The sequence below is a fragment of the Leptinotarsa decemlineata genome, unplaced genomic scaffold (genome assembly GCF_025532065.1).
Source record: "Leptinotarsa decemlineata unplaced genomic scaffold, Ldec_3_MD MMD2_tig00001019_RagTag_RagTag, whole genome shotgun sequence".
Lineage (NCBI taxonomy): Eukaryota > Metazoa > Arthropoda > Insecta > Coleoptera > Chrysomelidae > Leptinotarsa > Leptinotarsa decemlineata.
In genome coordinates, this window is record NW_027412557.1 from 4,725,343 (window position 1) to 4,751,235 (window position 25,893).

Sequence of the window (25,893 nt, forward strand, 5' to 3'; positions counted from 1 at the left end):
GTTACCTGTAGTATATAAATATTAATGAAAGAACAACTTGAAGTATTCAAATCACTTGAAAAAGCTACTGTGCTAGCGAAGCATGTTGTGATATAGTTTTCAAATGAAGTTTGTTATATATATATATATATATATATATATATATATATATATATATATATATATATTAACTTTTGAATGAAATTGAAATATATATATATATATATATATATATATATATATATATATATATATATATATATATATATATATATATATATATATATATATATATATATATATATATATTTCAATTTCATTCAAAAGTTAATCATTGTAATGGTTATGTAGTCGTTTTGTGAAAATGACGACGTACTTTCAAAAGCAAACATGTTTGCGATTCGATTTGTATGACGTTGCACACGAAAGAATGTTCCAAATAATTTCGAAATCGTTCTGTGAGAAAACTCTTGAGATCGGTGTAGTATGAAACAATACTGACAGTTGACAACTCGAAAACAAGGCGAGTTCTCAAATTCTTCGGTAAGTCCACCGATTGATACTTTGCATTCATCTATTAGTCTATGTAGAAACACTGACATAAACAAGGGTTATTTTATAACTTCACGACTTATAACCAAGGATCTACAAAGATTGTTTTAATGCGTTTGGTAATTAACAGTTGTACATTTGGTAAATCGCTTTATGGCCACAGAATATTTTATGACTTGACATATGTTTACTTTATCATTTACCATGGACATGATATAAGTGGATTTACATTTACAAAAACTGAAAAATTTTTACCTTACTACTGTGATATCGTAAAGTGATAAAATGACTTCAAACCTTTCTTATATTCCACTTGCTTCGTCCATAAATCCAAGTTTTTGGAATAAACTCTCGGAGTTGAAACTAGAGGTGTACAAACTAGATGAAAGAGAGAAACATGTTTGGGGTTACTTCACCATCCTGTCCAACAAAATATTACCGACCTCCTTTCTCGAAGTAGATAGTACATCTTTCAATTCGTAAGTTGGCTAATATTCATATTACCTATTTGAAATAATAAGCATTTTCAGGGAATTTATAGGACAAAACATGTACTTACCCTTTCATGGAAAATTATTCAATAAAAATACTCTGGAGCAATTCAGGGAGTGTGATAAAATGGAACTCATTAACAATGAAGGGAAATCCATTTATTTGAAAATTAAAAATGGTGAGGCCCTAGAAGACCCTTCTGTGTTGAATTCTTTCGTAATATTGTCATTTGCTGTAAGAAACATAGTTGTAATATTTATATTCTCCCAATTAAACAAGCAATTTTATAGGATCTAAAGAAATTTCACTACTATTACTGGTTCGCTTTCCCTGTTCCACAGGGATTAATTGTCAAAATAGTCAACTCTTGCCCAGTAACAAGTACATTTTCAGATGATGAGGTGAGTACCTCAGAAAATTATTTGAATTATATTTCGTTTATTTCAATATCAAGAGCTCATAGTTCATATACCAAACTTTTATTTTATCTTCAACTTTAAGAAAGTTATGATGAAAATCAATGAGAGAGTTCATACACCACACTCTTTAAGGAATGGTTTATGAATGCTCCTATTTGTTTACATTGAGAAATCATACAGCAGCAATTAAGTCAACTTCAGAATTTCTTTTTTTTCACCTGGAAAAATTATATTAACAAACTTGAATGTGAAGTAATTTGCTAGTGACGTTTTAGATTTTTTTTTAATTGAGCGAAATACTTGATGTGAGACAGTTATACTGCCAAAGAATAATTGTAAGTATTCACCAATCATTACTTGAGCTCATACCTGAAGAACATGATCCTGAAACATGACAAAACATTTCGATAGATAATTGTATTCTATTTATGCCCAAAAATATAAAACAAATTGCCTCCACCATTCAAATTGATGAAAAATAATATTCATCTAAACATAAACTTATGAAATGGATTCTTAACACAAATACTGTGTGCCATATGAAATTACTGGAAAAATGAAAAACCATGACATGAGAAGTAACATTCATAAAATTTTGAAAAGTTATTCAATAGATCATGACATTAATAATTTACCAAGTATAAAAACAAAAGGCAAACTTCTGAGTTTCGCAGACGACACTGCTATTTTTTATGAATCTAAGTTATGGAAATCCTTGAAGTCATAAGTGGAAGATGATTTTTAGATTATAGAGAAATGGTTCAGATATAATGCTCTGACACTAAATTTGAAAAAACCAAGTATTTACCATTCTCTTCATAGTCGAATGGATTTCCTGATATGGGACCTCTGATAATCGGTCAAAACTGTCAGAATCCCGAGGTTCAGTTAATTAAATATTTAGGCATCGTAATTGATCAACATCTGAAATGGGACCTACAAATAAAACGTGTAATGAAGAAGTTTAGATTTAAATATATGAAAGATTTTCTGGATATAAAACATCTCAAAATACTCTACTACGCCTTTGAACCCAGCTCAACTACAGCATCACAGGTTGGGGTGGTGTGAATGACAATCATTTGGAAAAGTTGAATACAATTCACAGATGGATTTTTGTTAGATTTTTTATTATTCGGTAGGTCCAGTGCAGCAGGCAATACTTTCATTTTGGCTACGTTATTAATTTTAAAATTACGGAAATTGTTATTGTCAAAATTCTTTTTCGCCCCATATCTTCGAAACAAAGCGCCCTATCAAAAATCATCGAAGGACAAAATATCCTTAGAATAGTCCAAGGCATAGTCCCTTAATTTTTTGCCGCATGTTTAATAAACACCCTCTATAATTCTTTTTTTATTATAATAATTGTCCCTATTGTAATTTTTAAGTAGTGTCTTTCTCTCGCACGTGTAATCATCTGCTTTGTGAGTACATACGTTTATTTGATTAAACTTATATGTTGTCAATTCTTTGTTGAATAAACATTATTATTATAAAGAAAGTACTGAACCACAAATGCATTGCTGGAATGAACTGTCCTTGAAGGACAATCCTAAGTAAGGAAGGGCGATGGCATCTTCCCTCACGAAGACGCAATCTATGGAATCGACAGAGAACTCAATTATCGGATATCAAAGATACACGAGGCCCCCAAAGTGCTAAGTTGCAAACCCAAGCTTCGACATCATCAGCCAACGAGATTCGTTCTCTACCTTTCACTGCAAAGCAAGGTTTTATTTAAAACACATGTAAACTTGAGGCTGCAGAACCTTCTTCCAGAGTATTATTTAGTAGAAAATGCAAATGGTTATAAGACATGAAGTATCTAGATTTTTAGGCTACCTGTATCAAAGTAATTTGATGTTTTTTGTGTATCAGAAAATTGATATATTTGATATGTTGCGTCGATTGAATTTCATAAAATCTACCTTCAAAATTCAACGATTACTTACATCCATTTTATATGAGCAAATTTACCTACTTGCTTCTATAAGAAAAATGTTTAAGTTTCTTATTCACATTGCCAACGTTAATTCCTTCATGATTTACATTTTTCAGATAGCTGAAATCTATAAGGAGTACAAGAAACTGGACGACAAAAACAAATGCTATTTTTTGTTAACCAGGAAAAACAATGAAGTGCACATTCATTCTCTAGAAAAGCAAATCAAAAACATTTGTCCTGAAGATGTCCATGAGAATTATTTCGTTTTTTTCAACATTAGTCATGACAATAATTCAGTTGGATCACAATTGCGAAATTACATTTTACTTATTTTGAATGAATGGTAAAATTTTTGATCTTCATATATCTTTCTCAATTTTCATATAGCCTTTCAGTAATTTTTTAGTGAACGAAGTAGTAAATTTTATATCTCTCAATATAAGCCGACATGAGTCTCTTATCAGCTGCAAGAATAGCATTCATTATAAATTGAAAATGCCATCTTTGGAATCAACTTCAAATTTTATGTGGGTTGGATGGGAAAAAAATGAAAGAAACAAGATGGGACCAAGATTAGCGAATATGAAGGATTCATTAGATCCTACAGTGTAAGTTCAAAATAGTGAAGTGGAAAGCTATGAAATAAATGGAAACTATCACGAATTTTAATTTTCCTGCCTAATCCGTGCCACCACTATTATGCCCAACGTGTAATTTATTAGATTACAAGGTACTCCTATTTTACAAATTTTGGACTATACATAGAAGGTGTCTTAGGCAGTACTTTATAATCTGACATAATTCTGCAAAATGTTTGTTGGATTACCCCGGACCCAGTGTAATTAGTTGTAATAATAATTAACATAATATCATTATTGTGTAATTGGCTTTGATATATAGATAACAAAAATCAAAATATATTGTTTTGCCAAACACAGCACACGTGTGTCCAGTTTGACAACAAGTGGTATATATATTTTATTTTTTTTGGATGATGCAACTAATTTTCCTTTATTTTCAGTATTTTACTATTAATGTAAGTTACAAAAGGATTTGAAGCTCTATAACTTCTGTTTAATTATCTGCGAGCGCTTTCGACAGCTGGTCGTGCTGTCATCCTCTAGGCAGTCTAGGCCCTACTCTATCTGAACGTGTCATCCTGTTATGTGTCCTTTTATACGGTCCGAACGCCTCAATACAGGTACTTTAGGTGAACTTGCCTGAGAGAAGATCCAACACAAAGAATAGTACCTGATGTAATCCAAATACAGGCAAGTTTACCTAAAGTACCTGAAGTACCTGTATTGAGGTGTTCGGACCGTATAAAAGGACACACAACAGGATGACACGTTCAGATAGAGTAGGGCCTAGAGGATGACAACATGACCAGCTGTCGAAAGCGCTCGCAGATAATTAAACAGAAGTTATAGAGCTTCAAATTCTTTTTGTAACTTACATTAATAGTAAAATGAAAGAACTTTCTGGTGTAATATCGCATAGAAATATGTCTGGGCACAGTCATATTGCTAAAATATCAATAGCAGCTTAAACAGAAACATAAAATACTACTTCAAAATATAAAGTTGTAAATATCTCACAAACTTTTGATACTTTATACAGCTCAAGTTAGATCATCTATGGAATATCAGTAACACTTATTTAATATTCTGGGGCACACTCTAAATCTTTAGAATTCCATCCCAATAAGAGTAACCCAAAAATTTCAGTACTCTACAACAGAGGTTCCCAAACTTTATTTTATCAGCTACATTTCTACCATATTCCCGAAACTCCACAAAAAATGCGAAGATTAGATCTAATAATAGGAGGAGGAAAAACGGATAAAATATCGAAAATTACTCTACGAACTCCGCAGACTCTATCCAGACCACTCTGTCAACATGGTTGTTCTTCTGTTTATTAGAGTCTCTGGTGGAATGATGCCCTCTCTATTCTCGAATCATGAAATCATACCGGCTTGCTGCACTAACGCAGAAATTTTACCTGGACAGATGTTAAAGGCTGTCTTTTTTGATCACTTACCTCAAAGTAGTGAGTCGTTGGCTGATAATGCTGGTGCGCCCTCTCGAATGTGTCGGGGCTTTGGAGGATAGGGCCTGACCAGCGCGCAAACTTCGGTGAAAATAATGATAATAATAAGTTTCAGCACAAACTCGGACAGATCTAATAATCGGAACTGTCGGGGAAAAACAAAGTTGCCGCAACAAATATGCTTGCTGTTCCAATCTTACTCAACTCGTTTGGAGTAGTGAAGTGGATTCGGCGTAATTCGACGGAAAGACGCGAAAAATGATGCATATCTATTGGAGTCTGCATCCCAAATCGTTCGTTCCACGGTTGTACTTCCCCCGACAACAGGGAGGCCGTGGACTTTTGAGTTTGGAGTGTCTACATGATAGAATGGTACTGGATGTAGCCTGTAAAGTCGCTAGAAGTTCGGATCCCCTTCTCTGCATGGTCCGCGACCATGAGAGAGCAGGAATTGGACCATTTCTTTTTAGGGCAGCTGCTCGAGCAGCTGATAAACTCGGTTTAGTTTTCGACACTGAACGAGGTGATCACAAGTCTGTCACCGAGTAGGAACCTGTTTAGCAAAAGAATCATAAAAAAGCCGCTCACCTCACTTCTACAGAAACACAAAGGGTCTTCTCCATAACATTGAAGACCTTGGCTTATCAAAGCGCCTGACTTTCACTTTTCTTAGGTCGAGTGGGCTGAAGTCAGAAACTGGGGGGTTCATCATGGCCTGCCAGGATGTTGTCTTCAACACCTTAGTCCACCGCAGTTGCAGTGGCTAGATGTTCCTGACACAAGGTGCAGGGCCTGTCGCGAGGCGAGGCTATTTTTCGGGTATTTCAGCCTGCAGCCAAAATGTTTGATACCCTATTCTAAAATTCACCTTCAGCTCCTCGTTATTCAAAAACACTTTGAATTGAAGAAAGGTTGGGATTTGTATATTGAATGTCATAGCAAGTATTTTGAAATAGTAAAAACTTTTCGGGATTATGTTCAGAAGCAATCATGTTTTTAATATCCAAGATATAGTTTATTTTATTGAATAACTCTGAATTTTATTGTAAAACAACGATAAAAATAAAAACAACAATGAAAATCAATTGGCGCTCCGGGGCGACTTCATTGATTTCAGGGTCGCATTTGCTTTTTCAGGTGCAAGAAAACCTTAGAGTAGAATTTATTTTTTCCAAGATCGGTTCTAATTCATCAGATACAAATATCATTCAATTGTCTTTTTCGTGATTTAGATTCTATGAGATTCATACTGTACCAAAGTTACGTTATATTTATTTGATATACTCAAATCAAGAACTTCTTTAGTTTTATATACAAATGTTGTCGATTCTCTCTAATTTAAGTAAAAGAAATTGGAATAATACACTGTAATTTTGAAGTACAATAAAAGTTAAAATAAAGAAGATTATTTTGAAATCTGATCTTTTTCAGCATTTCTGAAAACTCTGTTAATTTGAATCTCAAACTGATGAAATGGAGTAATTTGCCAGAAATTGATCTAGAAAAATTGAAGAAAACCAAATGCATATTATTGGGATCGGGCACTCTGGGCTGTTCTGTGGCTAGGACACTTTTGGTGAGTTCAAACAACATTTCTTCAATCAAAACTTTTTTTTCCATGCTTTCAATAAGTATTGATCTGATATTTCTAGGGATGGGGTGTGAGGCACATCACATTTGTTGATAATTCGACTGTGTCTTTTTCAAATCCAGTTCGACAAAGTTTATTTACTCATCAGGATTCTGTTGAGATGAAGCCAAAGTCACAGGCGGCAGCTGAAAACTTGAGCAAGATTTTTCCTGGAGTGGTAAGTTGCATAATTATATCGTGGGGTGAGTACTACAACTAGGTAATTATAAATTTGTCAAAATATGGATAACTGCAAAGAAAAATTCCATTAGGTTAGGTGCACAACATACTACAACTAGGTAACTGTTGGAGACAGTTTACAGGTGCTAGTTGTTCAACATATTGATTTGTTTGTTTTTATTAAAATTGTTACTTTTTCTTGTAAAATGAAACAATTTTTGCAGTGCATTATTGTCAATATTGTTACGTTTTTCCCCGTGGGTTGACCAATAATTGACTACACTAAACAATAATCAAACTTAACTTTATTTCACTTTAAATACAACAAACACTTCAACTATAAGTCGAATGTCTATCGCCTTACTAGATCGCTTCGCGTTCCGCACTGTAACTTCCACTTGACTGTCGATATGCTCGTGGCTAGCCTTTATATATCGTAATCGAATGCGGTGGAAAATTCGCCAAAATTCCATCGAAGTCGGTAGCATTATTCTCGCTACATCTAGAGCGTCAGCCAACATCATACATTCGCGCGCTCTTAGCTACGTCACAATTGGTTTACCAGTGGCGGCCGGCGTTATTTTCTTTAGAGCACGATTAACAATAATAGATCCCAAATAATCTATTCATTCACAAGCCTGATTTTCTAAATTGAATATGAAACTAACAAAAACATTATTATTTCATAAAATATTATATTTGAACATTATATATATATAAATCAACATCAAAAATATTTTTAGTGCTAAAATAATAAAATTTAAAAACGGGAGTAAAATGACATTTAATCAAGCCTCCATATTTTACCAAAATCGTGAAAAAACATTAATTTGAGTTTTCCCTGAAATAGCTGATTTTTAGTTATCTAATCTAGTTGTAGTATTCACTCCACGAATATCAATAGTAATTTAAGATCAACATTTTGAAGTCTATTCTAAGTTATGATAATAAGAATATTTGGTTATTGAACTCATTTCCAAATATAATCGGATGTGATGAATTATTTTGCACAGTAGCTGTACACAAGATGTTTTTACAAATGACCTTAGGATGGGGCTATTGAAATGTAGTATTATGATATTCATTAAATTTGCCTATAATATTCAAGAACTTGACAATGTACTGAATTTCGGAAAAAAGCGAGTCTGTGAAAAAAGGGAAATTACTCATGAAAGTTTTTGTTGGATATTACGATTTGAATGACTGAATGACTAGACTCATTTTGTTTAACTTTTCTCAATGAAGCATCATAAAAAAAGACTACTTGAAATCGTGTTGAAGATAAAAAAATCTGATGTTAACAAATCATAATTTTTCAAAGGACTAATGGGAAAAACTGCAAGTATATTTGGTAGTACTCAAGTGTTCAATTTTCCCTTCAGCTTGTGTGGGTAGGTTATTTGCCTAAACATATGGTTTCCAAAATCTTTTCTCGGCAGTTATTAGATCAACTGACGTTTCTAGTGATCTTCAAAAAAGTCTTGAATTTCTTGTGTAAGGTCACAAAAGTACCAGATCTTAGTGATTTAGGTTAGTGTGTTTAAGAACAAATAATGAAAAAATATGTTATATTCAAAAAAAGTGATCTCTGAAAGTGGAATGTTGAGTAAAAGTGAAGACCATTCTTCTCTGAAAGTCATAAGAAAATTGAATAGATTTAATTTAATTGAATTATTTCATCTGTGTTCCTCTCACTGAAAGACAGATGATGAAACTTGATCTAGATCTCTATGATTTTAATATAGTGAAAAACTCATCATGACTCCAGAAATATTCAATTCCGCTGAGTTATTAATGTTCATTACGATAATTTTTCGAACGTTTTCAGAATGCTAAAGGATTCCAAATTACCATTCCAATGCCAGGTCACACTGTTGGTGACAGTATGGTTGAAAGTACTATAGGAAGTGTTCAAAAACTCAGCGAACTGATAGCAGATCATGATGTTATTTTTCTATTAACAGATTCAAGAGAAAGCAGGTGGCTCCCAACTTTGTTAGGAAGTGCCCAACAAAAGGTATTCATTTCAGTGTGGTTGTTTTACAGAAATGTAACAGATGATACAATGTTTTTATAGTTTTTTTTTATAAATGTTTACTGCTCAGTATTTTTCAGATAGTAATAAATGCTGCTTTGGGATTTGATGCCTATCTAGTCATGAGACACGGAATTCACATTGAAAATGGATATCAACAGGATATACCACATCCAAATGGTTTCCTGGCAATCAACGGAGCAGATTTAGGATGTTACTTCTGTAATGATGTAACTGTTCCAGGAAATGTGAGTAACTAACAACATACTTGAAACATTCATTTAAAAATTATTTGAGATATCTTGAAAATCAGAAGGGGAGTAAATTTAAAGATCTTTTTTATATATTTGAAATAAATATCTTACTTGTTTAGTCTATTAAGAAAAACGGAAATCAGAAATTTTTGGATCATTTTCTTACTCCTAATTCATTAGGTTGCCAACATTACTAAATCACAATTCTGTGATTATCATAATTAGATACACCGCGAGTTTTTATAACTTTTGTTGCGACCCACCAGAACATCCAAAATTTTCATTACTATAAATTTGAAATCTTTGTAGTCTTTGGTTGATTGATGAATTAAACTGGACCCAGATAAGATCAATATGGTACTACTAATATATATTGTTCTTGGGTGAGACTCTCTTTGATTCATGGCTACTAATTTCCCTTTTCAACATTATATTTGTTTGCCACACCTTCAACTCCAATGCAGTAAAATTTATCTAGAAAATGTATATTCATATTCAATAGGGAACATGCATAAGCCTCACTTTCAAAATATTTTGAATGTAACAAATATATCGCCTCCAATAAAACTGTGAATAGTGCTTGGAATTACAAATAATTATTCAATTTCTTTTTAATATAAAATTGAAAGTGCTGAATTTTCAGACCTGATAAAAAACATACCCTGATGGCATCTGGTGGTCAAACAGATCGTTAATTCCCTTAGTTCCAATTTTTCACTGAGGGGACCTTTCAGTTGTCAGAATTGGAATATTAAATGATCTCTAAAGATTGTTTAATCATTATTGTTTTTCATGAGGTAGAAATATGAAGTAATTTTTTTATAGTCATTGATAATTCATCATTACCTACTGTAGTCGACTGTATGATTATTGATAATAATTAGTTTTGCCTCAGTGAGGCTTTTCTGATTGTTCATCAGATAACCACAAATGGTGCTAACGATTGGGAGAAGAAGTTATTTGAATTCAATGTCAAATCGATGTCAAATTGTACACCATTTTCAAATTTGAATATTTTGAAGAAAACAGAATTTAGAAGAAATTTCTTTCAGTTTGATATATATGAGGACCACAGAATTAGTTGAAACAATAAAAAAACGTGCTTGTTCCCTATTGTTGTAAATGCCCTGCTGAGCTCAAAGTATAGGGCAAATCGGCAATTGCTGTAGAAGTAGATTTCTTATTTCTAAAGCCATTTTGATAACTTAATATGAGCTTTTGATTCTCTAAAAATATATTCAGCTGAATATTAATATGATATAAGTAAAGTTTAATAAAAGTATTGCTTTTTCAAAAAAAATTGAATTTGTTCTTATTTCATTCCAGAGATCCAAATAATATCTATTACTCCAATCAATTTTCAATATACATGCCAATTTTGAAATTTTAAAACAGTTCTTCTTTCGAGTTTTGTTACAAAATTCAGGGAAAAAAATCGGCATGTGATGAAAATTGTTATTAATTTTCAACAGCAATGACTTCAAACTCAGAATTTATTGATTTTTTTTTCAAAAATGTTGTGGACCATTTACACTGTTGTAAAAATTAAATCAACACATCTTCATAGAACATACTTTCTGCACATTATTCATTGTGAAAGTTTTTCCAATTCCACTGAAATGAGTAATAACAATTTATTTTCAGTCAATGAAAAACAGAACATTAGACCAACAGTGTACTGTGACAAGGCCAGGTGTTTCACAAATAGCGGGTGCTCTTGCAGTAGAATTAGCAGTCTCCATTTTACAACACAAAGAAGGGTAAGTGCGTCATTTATATAAAATGAACATATCCTATCGATATACATCGACCATTTCTCATAGTGTTTGAAAAAAATGCCCCAGCCCTTCGAATGTTACTGGAGGTGGAAATCTTTTGACCATATTTTTAACTTTCAACACTTTGACAGATAAAATCCAATCCTTAAATCTCAATTGGAATTGGGGGTCAAGCCATACCTCATTTGAAAAGTCATCGATTTCTCTTTTCAACGTTTTAAAATTTGATGCATTAGATATTGAGATATATTCTAAGTTAATGACAAGTCGAAATTAAGAAAATTACTTTTTCTCAACTTTTAACTGAAATTTTTGTATTTAATTTTAGCACAAGATGGATTTTATTTACATGAAATTTATGGGATTTCAAAATTTTTTGAATCTTCATACAGATTATACCAGAAACTGTAGATAATTCAACCAAGTTAGCATCAATATTTCACTGTAATTCAGACTAAAACTAATTCTTTTCAAATGAATTACAACTTAGCTATAGTTCGGGTATGTGGAAAAAGTGTTTCGTTAGATTATCTTCCAAAGATTTGTTTACCACTTTTTTATTTGAGAGGTTGCTATTTCTTTGCTGACTCAGTTTCCCTAAATGGGTTCATTAAAGTATTTCAGGGTAACAGCTTATTCATACTTTAGTCAATAGACGTGTGTACGCTTACTGTTTTTAAAAATAAATGAATGAACAATTATGAGCAAAATAATAAGCTAAATAGTTTTAAGCAAAAAACTGTGAGATACTATATTCAAGTGCCAAAAACTATGTTTATTAAAAGCATAATAAATATCTTTTCTCTCATAGACTGTTTCTGTCGTGACTTTTCATCGTAATATAGAAAAGCACTTCAAAGCTGCTGTAATATGTGTAGATCTGACTCAAATTGGATAAAATTTTTTTGTAATTTCTGTATGATCTAATATGTGATATATACACTGGTAAAGATTACCTGGTAGTATGTGGTGACATCAATATCAATTTCCTAACTGACTCGGTGAATACCAGAGAAACAGTCAATATTTCCAATGAATTCGGAATGGTTAATCATATCAATCATGCAACAAGAATTACCAGCAAAAGCTTCACTTCTATTGATGTCATGTTCACAAATTTAGACGTTGAACAACAAATAATTAAAGAAAATCACATATCTGATCATACTTTTCAAATATGTCAGTTTTATATACATTACGAAAAAGTTAAAAATGCAGTAATATTCAAACGTGATATCTCAGAAAATAATCTAATGACTTTTAAAACTTTACTACAGAAAGAAACATGGGGAGACACATTTAATTCATCAAATATAGATAATAAATTCAACAACTTCTATATCACTACAACATCGGTTTCACTTGGCGAAAATTCCATTTGAGTGAAAATAAAAATCCATGGTACTCTTCCGAATTGAAAGAGCTTCATAATATGCTATGTGAGATGTCAAAAATTGTGAAGAGTACATCTAACAATATAGTACATACAAGGTATAAAATCTTGAAGCACTATTACAATGAAATAGTGAAGGAAAATAAACTTACTTATAACAACGACAGACTATAACGAGCACAAAATTTAATTAGAGAGAGCTGGAAAATAATCAATGAGTCGAAAAATAAGGCAACAAATAACACAGTGAAACAACTTATTATAAACAACAGAATAATATCGAACCAAAGTGAAATCTGTAATGCTCTAAGTGACTTTTTTCATGGACATACCTTGTCCAAAACCACAGGTTGATACATTGAAACTATCTCCTTATTATGAACACAGTTTCTTTCTTTCTCCCACCACCAGTCAAGAGATTGAAGAATATACAATGAAGACAACTAAGAAATTTGCTTCTGGAATAGATGATATATGTGGGAAAGGTGTGCGTCATGTTAAAGAGATAATAAGTTTACCATTGGCTCATATAATAAATGAATCATTCATTTCGGGACAGTACCCATTGGTCCTTAAGGTCTCCAAGTCGATACCAATTTTCAAAATTGAAGGATCAAAAGATGATGTTACAAAATACCGTAATGTTTGGTTACAGAGTCAAATAGCAAAAATAATTGACATGGCATATAATAATCGTATCAACAAATTTTTAAATCACCACCACATATTATTTAACTGTCAAAACGGTTTCAGATAAAATAAATAAACATTAACGGCAATAGGCGATTTTTGTACAAACATATATGACTCTCTCAACGACAAATACAATCCCATTGCACTTTACTTTGACCTGACTAGAGCATTCGATACAGTTGACCATAATCTTTTATTGGATAAGCTGTATCAGATTGGTGTACGAGGAGTCGCAAATGAATGGCTTGCATCTTATCTCAGAGAGAGACAACAAATTGTAGTGTTAGGTGGAAATACATCAACATAAAAAATTGTAAATACTAGTGTCCCTCAAGGATCAATCTTGGGACCTGTTCTCTTTATAATTTTTATCAATGATATGGTGTACTCATGTCCCAATGCTGGAAAAATTGTCATGTATGCTGATGACACTAATATTCTCATATCAGATAATGATTTAAAAATTGCTGTTACCAGAGCAAGCATTTGTGGCAATGATTTTCATAAATGGTGCTTGTTTAATGGACTATTAGTTAACCTACAAAAACATTCTTTATGGTATTCACAACAAAACATATTAATCGAGATATGAATTTTTTAATACGAGTGAGTCATAAATCAATAGAACAGGTAAATTTCATTAAATTTCTGGATATCAAAATAGACCAAAAAAATGACATGGGAACCTCATATTAATGATATAACAAATAAATTGAGAACAATTTGCTTTATTATCAGACAACTCAAGGGCACAATATCATTAAACATACTTAAATTAGCGTACTTTGGACTTGTACAATCTGCATTGAGCTACGGATTGATCTTCTGAGAAAATTCAGTACATATAAATAAAGTCTTCATCATCCAAAAGAAAATAATTGGATGTATGGCTGGCGTAGCTCGTGGAACCTCTTGTAGAAACATATTCAAACAACTCCCAATTTTAACAGCCCCTTCACTTTACATTCTTCTGATTATCATCAATGTCAAAGTAGAAGAAAATAACCTAAGTAAAAGATGTGATTCACACAAATACAATACGAGAAATAGTGAGAGAATCCACCAGCCATACTCAAGATTGAGCATTGGTCAGGATTCTCACATATACCAAGGAATCAGGTGCTATAACCGACTGATGAAAATATTCCCGCACTTAAACTCAGCGAGTGCAAATGTGTTGAAGGATAATCTGACTCGTTATCTAATAAATCAATCATTTTACTCCATTGAAGAGTTTTTAGACGCTACATTGTAGAGAGTTTTAATCCAAACGTATGTGTATTTCTCATACATTGAAGAGCTTTCAGTTGCTACATTATAGAGAATTTTAATCTAATTGTATGTATATTTTTTTATATTCCAAATTGTATATTTCTGACTTTTCTTTATTGCCTTGTGACTAGTCCGATGAATTTTTTTGCATGTATATATGTATTCTCTTACATGTATATGTAAATTCTTCAGTGATGAATAAATAAAATTCTAAATTCATAGAATTCCAAATACTGAAATTTAGACAGGCTAAAAAACAGTTTTTAATGAAAATCGTGCTAGCTGCTCAATGAAACTTTAGTGATGAAAGTGAAAAAGTATAGTTAGGTTTTTTTTGCAGGTTTTCTAATACTTTTTCTTGACTACTGTATCAAATTTAAAGATATAGGAAGTTTTGAAAAAATAAATTTCAAAAAAAATATCGCCTGATCACGCCTTTGAAGATTGAAGTTAACGAAAGTTCTTTGTTTTTTTTTGTAAATATCAATCAATACTTTTCAAAATAAATTTCTCACACATTGGGTGGCAAAGGCAATCAAACTTATATTTTATAAATGAAACATCCAATATATAAGCACCCCATTCATTCATATAGTATTAAAGCTTTCTGGGGATTCTTTATTTTTGAGTTTATGTTGCGGTTTCATTAGTTCGGACTTCGGGTGATGAGTCATCACCCGAAGTCCGAACTAATAATCGAAACGTCGTGAATTAACTTGGCTCGGAATCTTTTAATTTTTAACGAAGAAAAGGAAATTAAAATTTTCTATGTTTTTTAACACTTTTATTTGTAACTAACGTTGTTACTACAGTTTCGTCCTATAAGGACATTTTCAAACTTATACATTAATGTATAAGTTTGAAATTGTCCTTATTTTTTTCAGTCACTTGAATTATTTTTGGATGTTTTCTCTTCAAAATAAGGTTTTTTGCCGCCTATCCGGATATTTACTACTGTTAATTTTTTTTTTCAGATTATATGCTCCCGCTTTTTACAGTACGTCTCCTAAAAGTAAGATTGAAGATCTTGAAGGCGCAAATTCCTCAATTCTTGGTCTTGTTCCTCATACCATAAGAGGCTTTCTGTCACCTGTTAATCAAATCATTCCTGCCACTCCAAAGTATAAGAATTGTGTGGCATGTTCTGAAATGATTATAAAAGAATATAAGACAAAAGGCATAGATTTTCTTCTGAAGGTTTTTGATAGTTCGAAACACCTAGAAGAAATTTCACTTATGCCAGATATGTTCTTGGAAAACAAATTTGGTGATGTATGATTTGAATAGGGTATTGAATAGGGTGGCAAATTTCACACTTCTTTTTCAGGTTTTGGAATTTAGCGAAGATGAAGATTTTGTTGATTAAACCCAGCAGCAGAAAATGTACATGTTACCAAGTTATACATTATTAAAAGAATTAGTTTTTAATTTTTTCTATAATTAGAAACTGCAATTATTTAAAGTTCAGATGTTGCATCAAAATATTAATTGTTTATTAATTGCTATATTAAATATCTGAAGTATTTTGTGTTGTATCAAATTTCTCGAAAGCAATAACAATAAAAATATATCTGCACAATTGAAATTAAGAAAAATCGTTTGTAACTCATGTTTTGTCATCTAATTTGCCAATTTTTAAAGGTTATTGAAAGCCCAGTTGATAAGTTGTATAAAACTTCAAATGATCACACTTGCTATGCAAATTTCAAAAGGATGACAGTAACCATTCTATGTACTTCTGCATTTGTTAACAACAATATAACTGCACTCAATCAAATATAGCCAAAGTAGTATATTTCAATGTAATAATTAATGAAGTTATTCAAAAATATATATATATATATATATATATATATATATATATATATATATATATATATATATATATATATATATATATATATATATATATATATATATGTTCAAAATGCATTGAAAGTAACCACTTTTAGATTTATATGATATAAGAATGACATTCATTCATTTATTATTTAAAATATCCAAGTAACGTTTTATTGTATGATTTTCATTGAACAGTTTACAAGACCACAACACATGTTTAGCTACACGATTCCATTTTGAAATGAATAAATAATTTAAAAAATTAACAATGACAGTCTAATTAGACATTATATTAAAAGTGCGAATTTTGTAAGACACACATGAAAAAAAAATTACCAATTTAAAAATTAACCCACCATATTTGTATGACCATTCGGATTCACAGAAAAACAATATTTCAAATAACATTCTGAATGTGAATCTCTCTCAGATATATCCTATACAAGAGAATTTTCAAATTCCTTGTAAAAAATCGACCCCTAGAAAGCTGAAAATAATGGGTGCTTGATAGACCAAATTTTTATATTTATTGTTTCAGAAATTTCTCAAAATTAATATTAATGAAAGAATCAAACTTTTACCCTTTCCAAGTACATGATTCCTTATATTGATCGTATACAAAACACATGAAGTGGAGAATAATAATGTCAACATACACAACCCAGATTTCAAATCTAAAGAAGTAACATAGTGAAAGTAATAATTTTTAATTTTCAATTACATTAATTGAAAGTGCGGTCTGAAACTGAATGTTCCAAAGTTATTTGATATCTCCAATCCACTCAAAATTCTCACATTACAGGTTGCTTGCTGGTCTAGCTAGGTAGATGTGTTTATGTGTTGCTCCTGAAGGTTGTAATGTATATACCAGAATGGCGAATACATATTTTATTGTAATGGTGCCAGTGTAGAGAAATTAAAAAATATGAACTGACACTTTTCAATCTTTCAATTTATAGTTTAATCTAAACTACACTTTCTATAATGTTATTAGGAAATACGAATTTAGGCTTTCTCTTATAACACAACCTTACCTTACCTTATTCATAATTTCCATTATTCCAAGTTTAATAGATTGAGAAGTGTCAATTTACATTTTTTTCTACACCATCGTAATTATCTGTCATTTGATAGTTCCTAAAATTTTTTGCTCTGGCATCATTACGCCGTCGTAAATACACGTCACCCTGTGTACAATAATTTTGAAGGAGTAAAAAATTATTTTTGGACTTTGAAAGAACTAAAAACAGGAGGCTTGAATATCAATACATGAGATATTGGAAACACAAATCAAACAATCCAATTAAGGTTAAATATTGACATGATTTGACTTTTATCATATCATCGATCTGATAAAGAATATAATAAGAAATGAGACTTGGACCAATAATTCATAATTAGAGAGAACAAATTCTGGGCTATCAGAATTTGTTCTGATAGACCAAACCAAAACTCAACAAAAATATTTTAAACGTATTAAAGCCAAACTTGAAACGTTCATAAGAAATGGTGACGATTCAAAAACAATAAAATTTATCAACAATAAACCAACCATAGTAAACAAAAATATTACTTCACAACAAAAAAAACAATAAAGGACCTTTATATCCACCTCTTTACTGATATCATATATAAAATTTACCAAATTCAAATAAACATTTTATATTACTCTGCATTCTACAAATCGGCAAACCGGGGGTGTTGTGATTTATGTGAAGGATGGTATATAGTATAGTGTTCAACAAAGAAGATTTACATTTTAAAAGGCAATTACTGGTGTAAGGTCATAAGAGTAAATTTTGGTGTGTGTCAATGGTTAGTGAGTTGTCTTTATCATTCTCCATTTAGCTCGGATTCTACATTCATAGAAAACCTGGAAAATATCTTAGATGACATCTTTGTCAATGACAAGCTTTGCATTCTTGTAGAAGATTTTAATTTAGATTTCTTGAATAACAGTTTTTATGTGAAAAAAATCAAATCTATTTTTTTAGCAATATGGAATTGATCAACTAGTACTGGATCCTACCAGAATTACTAATAACAGTGAGACTCTGATTATGTACTAACTAATAATAATTGTGCGAACTGTTTTGTCCATCCTACTCCTAAAATAAGTGACCATTCATTGATATCTATTTGTCTCAAAAATAACAAACGAAATGAAAGCACTTCTATAAAAAAATATAGAAACCTTAGTGAGCGAAATTTGGATAATATAAAATTAGATTTAATTTTATGTGATTGGAATTTGAATTTAACAGATGTTAGTGTCATAGGTAGATTTCAATTTACTCAATAACTGTCAATCAGTTATCGATAAAATTACACCAATTCAAGTATGTCACTATAAAAGTAACATTCTATGGTTTGACAACGAAATTCATAATAAAATAAAACAACGTGATCAGATATGTAAGGATTTTATTAAAACTATTGGGGTGAATAGAAATGTCAAATGGAAAGAATTTAAGAAACAGAGAAATGAAGTAGTAAATTTATTAAAAAAGAACAATACTTCTTCGATAGAGTAGATATGTATAAAAATAACTCTCAACTTATGTGGCAAAGCAGAATGTTTAATATGTAGAAAAATTTTCAAAATACGAGGGTTGAAAATCCACATGCAAAAAGTTCATTCTAAATCAATCGATACTACAAGTTCCTATGAAAACTCCAATTCCGATAATGATTTCGAGGAAGAATCTGACCCTGGAAACAAAGAAGTTCCATTTCATATCCTTTTAACTAATTTGAGAAGAAATATTCATACTATTAAACGTATTCCGAAGGCTGCAAGGTTACTCTCTGCAATCACCCTCACAAAATTTATTAACGAATGTGTATCCAGGAATTCTTTCACTGCTTGGAAAAATTTGCTCATGTTTGTTCATGAAAGTTTCAGTATTCAGAGAACTGAAGATAATCGAAAAATTTCAATCACAACAATAGTGAAGAAAAATTTGAATAGTTTCAATAATAAAATTACGAAATCGACTAATTGTTATGGCAAAATTTCTGATAAACATACAAATTATAATGACATCCTCAAAAAACAAATACTCTCGAAAGTCTCTGACGGTGATATAACAGCAGCTGTTAGATTTATCTATTCTACTGATAGTTCTGCTGAATTTGATGCTGCAACATTGGAAGAATTAAACTTCTAAAAGTTTATACAATTCTGGACAGTATACAACTTCTCATAGTCCTCTGGAAGTTACAAGCGCAAAAATGTTCTCAGAGCAGTGAGATCTTTTCGCACCGGTTCTTGTGGAGGTCTTGATTCATTGCCATATTCCGTCCCATATTCAAGATATGCTAAGCTATAGTTCCGGTAGTTGTGGCGAACATCTTTTGAATTCTTTCACGAACCTTTGCAATATGCTTCTTTCTGGAAAGATCCATCAAGACATACGTCCTATTTTATATGGTGCTTTAAAGAAAAAGACGAGAAAGTCTTGCAAATCTATTTCGTCCCCAACAATTTGGATTTGGAAAAAATGGTGGTTGCGAGGCAGTAGCCCATGCTGAAATAGTTTTTCTGAAACTTGATTTTAAGAATGCATTCATATGCATGCATAGACAGGAATTTCATGTTACATTCGGTGGCTAACGCCATACCAGACATATACCCTTTTGTTGAACAATGGTACAGTGAACCTTCTTTCTTAATATCTGGTAACGAAATTATAATGTCCGAAGAAGGAGTACAGCAGGGAGATCCACTTGGATCACTATTGTTCTGTCTTTCTATCCATCATATCATAACTAAAATATCCACTGAATGCAACGGCTGGTATCTGGATGATGATTCAATTGGTGACAAAGCAAATGTGGTATTAGAAAATTTTCGTAACACAATAAGTCATTCGAAAGACCTGGGATTTGAACTAAATTTCGAGAAATGTGAACTCATTTTTCTGGATAAACAGGACCCTAACATCATCGATCAATTTAACCTAATAGCTCCTGGTATACGAGTGATTGAAAAACCCAATTGGTTTCTTCTTGGTGCCCCATTATCTGATGATGCCTTAAAATTTTGTTTGGAAGAAAAATTACAATCACTTCGTGTCATGTCAGGACACATGTCGCATTCCATTTATTGAAGAATTCATTAGCCATTCCAAAATTATCGTATTTTGAGGTGCAGTCCTACTTGACGAACAGGAATTACAATATATCGATGACAAATTAAGAAGGATGCTGGAACTCATCGCTAATAACCGTATCAAAGAAGAAACTTGGTTACAGGCATCACTTCCAGTTTCTAGAGGAGGATTAGGAATTCGTTCAGCCACTTCACTTGCTTTGCCATCATTTCTGTCCTCATTTTGCAGTGTTTCCGATCTGATAGAAATCATCTTACAATACCCAAAGCCACTATCTGATTGTGTTTTTGATCGGGGAAAATCTCTTTGGGAATCTAGAACTGGCCAAACAATGAAAATTGAAGACATGAAAAACCAGAGGGCATGGAATAAACCATTACTAGATCAAGCAACTAGTATTTTACTGAAAACTTCTGACACTTTAAGAAATAAGGCTCCTCTTCTCGCAGTAACTGTGAAAGAATCTGGTGCTTGGTTAAATGCTGTTCCTGTAGCATCACTTGGGACTCTATTGGATGACGACTCTTTCAGACTTGCCATCGGATTTCGACTTGGTACACCACTGTGTGTTCAACACTTTTGTAAATGTGGTGCATTTGTGGATGAATCAGGTACTCATGGGTTGAGCTGCCGTTTTGGCGCTGGTCGTTTATCTCGCCATTAAGCAATTAATGATCTAATCAAAAGGGCTTCAACTTAGTAAAAATTCCTGCGATTTCAGAACCCATAGGCACAAGTCGAGACGACGGAAAACGGCCAGATGGTATGACGCTTGTTCCATGGAAAAATGGTAAATCTGTTGTTTGGGACTTTACTTGTGTAGATACATTAGCAACTTGCCATCTTTCTGCTACTTCTGCGAAAGCCAGTGCTGCTGCCTCTTTAGGAGAAAGTTCCAAACTACGAAAATATCAGAATTTGGAAAATAATTATATCTTTCGCCCAATATAGCTGTTGAAACGTTTGGTGTTTTTGGCTCTGAAGCCTTATCTTCCATCAATGAAATTGGAAAAAAAGGAACCGATGAAACCCACGAATCAAGAGCCACATCTTTTCTCATTCAGAAAATTAGTATAGCCATCCAAAGGGGAAATGCAGCTTCGTTTTTCGGTACTCTTCCTGATTCCAAAAAACTTGATGAAATTTACATGTTTCCTGAAAACCAATTTTATAAAGAAAAGAGAGGTAATAACAAACCACTTTATGAAATTGAAATAAAATCTAATACAAAAAAATGGATGAGAGAATCTTCCAAAGAAAAGAAGGAAGTAATCAATTTGTTCAGTACCAAATTGGATAACATTATTTTCTATAGGTAATGTTATCCAATTTGGTACTGAAGAGCCTTAGGGCAAGTGTCTTAAGGCGAAACACCGGTGTATACCAGTTAGGGTGACAGTGTTCCATGTGAGTACAATTTATTACCATTCATTCAAAGTAGAACTCATGTGAATGATATCTGATTCTTATTCCTCAACAAATGTTTGACATACAAACTGAATAGAGAAAAGTATCTTCTGTATAATTCAGTGTTCATATAGAAGTATTTGTTTCGAAAGAATTTTTTTCTTTCGTGTAATTCAATGTTTATATGAAAGTAGCTGTTTCAGGAGGACTTTCTTTCAGTTTGTGTCTGAAAGTTACTTCTTTGCATGATCTACACATCCATGTATAGCGTTACTTATTTTCAAATTGATTACTTCCTTCTTTTCTTTGGAAGATTCTCTCATCCATTTTTTTGTATCAGATGGAGTAGTAGAAAGCCAAAAACTTTCTTTCCCAAAAATTAATCACTCCTAAAAATATAACCCTTTCAATTAAAATAAAATGAAATGGAAAAAATACTTTCTCTCAGCAAAATTCTCAAATGGGTTTCAAAGAATTATTTCGGATTGTTCAGTGATAAATTCTTCAGTCAAAACCTTTGGGTTAAATGGTTTAAAAAATATTGGTAACACCTGTTTCATGAACAGCGTGATTCAATGTTTATCAAATACGAGATGTTTATTGGAATATTTGAAAAAGGATTAATTCATGAAAGATATCAATACTAGTATTTCTAGTATGAAGGGTGCTTTAATCAAAGCGTTTGCAGAAGTCATCAAGGAGTTGTGGTCAGAAGATTCATTTAATAAAGTAGTAAATACAGCCTCTTTAAAAAATCAGATTCAAAGTTTTGCTCCTCGATTCATGGGTAATTCCCATCAAGACGCCCAGGAGTTTCTTCGTTATCTTTTAGAAGGTTTACATGAAGACGTTAATATAATTGATGAGAAACCTTAACCAATTTTAACGGAGATTGACGAAAAATTGAGCGACAGCCGAAATACACAAGAGTCATGGCTCACAAATTTGAGGATGCATAACTCTAAGATTGTAGATAATTTCGTTGGTCAATTGAAATCCACGATGAAATGCACACACTGTGGACACTCATCAGTAACATTTGATCCTTTCTGGGATTTGTCTCTCTCCATACCACAAAGAACCGACCAATTGAGTTTGTGGCAATGCTTGGATTCGTTTACAAGAGAAGAAACTTTGGATGGAAATGAAAAACCGACATTTTCGAAATGCAAGGAAAGGAGAAAATGCACCAAGTCCCTATCAATCCACAAGATTCCCCATATTTTAGTAATACATTTAAAAAGATTCTCTCCAACGGAAAGTAGAGGCAAATTGAATGATGTCATCGAATTTCCTCTAGAAGGATTGGATATGGACAATTTTGCAGCAGAAAATGTGACTACCTGTTGTTATAATGTATATGCACTTTTAAATCACAGTGGGACAACTAACAGAGGACATTATACAGCATATACTGCAGACACCCGTATACTGGCGCGTGGCACAAATACAACGATTCACATGTGTCACCAATTTCACCAAAATCGCTTGTGAGTGGAGAAGCATACGTCCTCTTTTATGTAAAGGATGGAACAAAATCGCATCTTTAAGATAACCGAGGGAAAGTTTCTTTGTGTAATTATTATTTATTTTTTGTTAATTTCTTACATGTAGGTACCTGTTTTGTCAACTGTTACATGATTTCACAACCTGAATATGCTTGTTGGATACTATGTTATATTATTTATTAAATCAATTACAAGAAAAAAAAAGCTTATAAACATGAAATGCCAAAACTTTCACCAGATGTTAATAATAAAACTGAAATAGTAAACGAATATTTAACTACTACTTCATTACTAGTATTCAGCAAATTGTTGATAGTATAGATAATGTTCAAGATTGGAAATTCAATAATTATAATCGATATCCTAATTTTTTTCCAAGTTTCACATATTAACAATGAATGAATATTACGTCTAATTGTTAAGTCCTAGACAACAAAAGCGATGTTCATGAGATCTTAAATTCCAAAATGCTCAAAGTCATTTTTGAAACATGTGGACATATAATTTTAAACGTTGTAAATACTTCTCTGCAAACTTCCAAAAATTCCAAATCCTTTAAAAGTTACTACTATAGTTCTCATTCAAAAGCTAGGCAATACAATCAGTGAATATAGACCTATAAATACATTACCGCCTATAGAAAAAATTCTTGAACTAACTATTTATAAGCAGGTACTTGATCATGTTGAGAAAAAAAGAATTTTAATAAATAATAAATCTGGATTTCGTAAAACATATTCATGTGAATCCGCATTACAACTCACTTTATCTGAATTCAAAAAAAAAGTTAATAACAATAAGTTTGTAATAGCTGTTTTTCTTTGATCTGAAGAGGGCTTTTGAAACAATTGATCGTAATATTCTTCTAATAAAATTAAGAGGTTATGGCATTGATGGTGATGTTTATCAATGGTTATCTGACTCTATTTATCCCATAGAAAGCAAAAAGTCAGAGTTTAAAATAATATCTCACAGGAATTGGATATACATATAGGTGTGCCTCAGGGTAGCGTTTTAAGACCTCTGCTTTCTACCTTATACTTAACTTGTTTATAAAAGTTAATTTTATAAATTTATTTGCAGATGATACACTATTGGCATGCTACGATACAAGCTTAGATAAAGCAATTGATAAAATGAATGTCGCATTAAAGGATGTAAATGAGTACTTCATGGCAAAAAAATTCAAACTGAATAAAATGAAAACTAAACGAATGATTATTACAACAAAATATAAATGAAACAAACTTGATTTAAATGAAATAAATCTACAAATCGATAATGAAAACATTGAAATTGTGTCATGTATCAAATATCTTGGATTCCAGTTAGATAATTTATTACTTTTTGGCAACCAACTCGATTAAGTATATATGTAAAAAAATATCTAAGAAACTATATTTCTTTGCAAGAATTTCTGGTAATTTATCCACTCAGTCTAAAATTACTGTGTACAATGCGATTATCCAACCACATTTTGATTACTGTGCTTCTATTATTTTCTTGTTTAATCTAAATCAAACATCTCAATTACAAAAACTTCAAAATCGCGGTATGCGAATTGTTCTAAAAGTGAATAGATTCACTGAAATCGGAATTATGTTACAAACTTTGCGGTGGTTACCAGAGTTTCTGTACGGTTGTATTGCTCAACTATGACATTTATATATAAAATTCTGAATAACTTATCACCATCATATTTTTCTGAATTTGTTAGGTTAAATTCAGAACAGCACAAATATGCCACAAGAAATCATACTAATTTGCATTTATGCAGAACAAATAGGAGAAGTGCCATGAATTCTTTATTTTTCAAAGGGTTTGATGCATACAATAAATTATCAAATGAAATTAAATCTAGTCTGCTTTTTATCATTGTATTGGAGCTGCACCTATATTGCAATGTATTTTTAATAGCATACCTATATCGTTATTTTTCAAACTTAAAATTTTTATTTTCAATTTTGAACTATATCTACATTTTAAGTTCTTTTATATAATTATTTTCAATTTGTATGTTAGTAATATGTTTTATATAATATTTCAATAAATAAATATATTCTTCTATTCTACAATTGTTCATATCTTGCTTTTTGACAAATATGGAAATCTCTCTAAACTTAGCAATACTAATCAATCAACTCTGCAGCTCAACAGGGCAAGTGTGTTTTGGGGGCACGCTCAAACTAGGACGTTAGCAATAATGATTTCAGCGAAGCTGAGGTAAATCAAATTCATCAAAGCGGTTTGTTAGCCATGGAGCTTTGTAATATCCCGAATGAATCATCTTTTTGTCCAAAATGTTCATTAATTTCAGTTTTGCAAATAATTTTTTAGCCAACAA

At 31.7% G+C, this 25,893-nt stretch overlaps 1 protein-coding gene across 1 annotated transcript; it reads left to right on the forward strand.

The window, feature by feature from the left end:
* Nucleotides 1-548: 548 nt before the first annotated feature.
* Atg7 (Autophagy-related 7) lies at nt 549-16,202 on the forward strand. Its single transcript, XM_074175382.1, has 12 exons — nt 549-1,010; nt 1,062-1,257; nt 1,314-1,424; nt 3,504-3,733; nt 3,786-3,998; nt 6,874-7,018; nt 7,095-7,250; nt 9,081-9,269; nt 9,368-9,535; nt 11,186-11,301; nt 15,652-15,949; nt 16,005-16,202. Exons 1-12 carry the CDS (start codon nt 817-819, stop codon nt 16,041-16,043), a joined length of 2,055 nt encoding a protein of 684 aa, XP_074031483.1. The 5' UTR covers nt 549-816; the 3' UTR covers nt 16,044-16,202.
* Nucleotides 16,203-25,893: the final 9,691 nt, after the last annotated feature.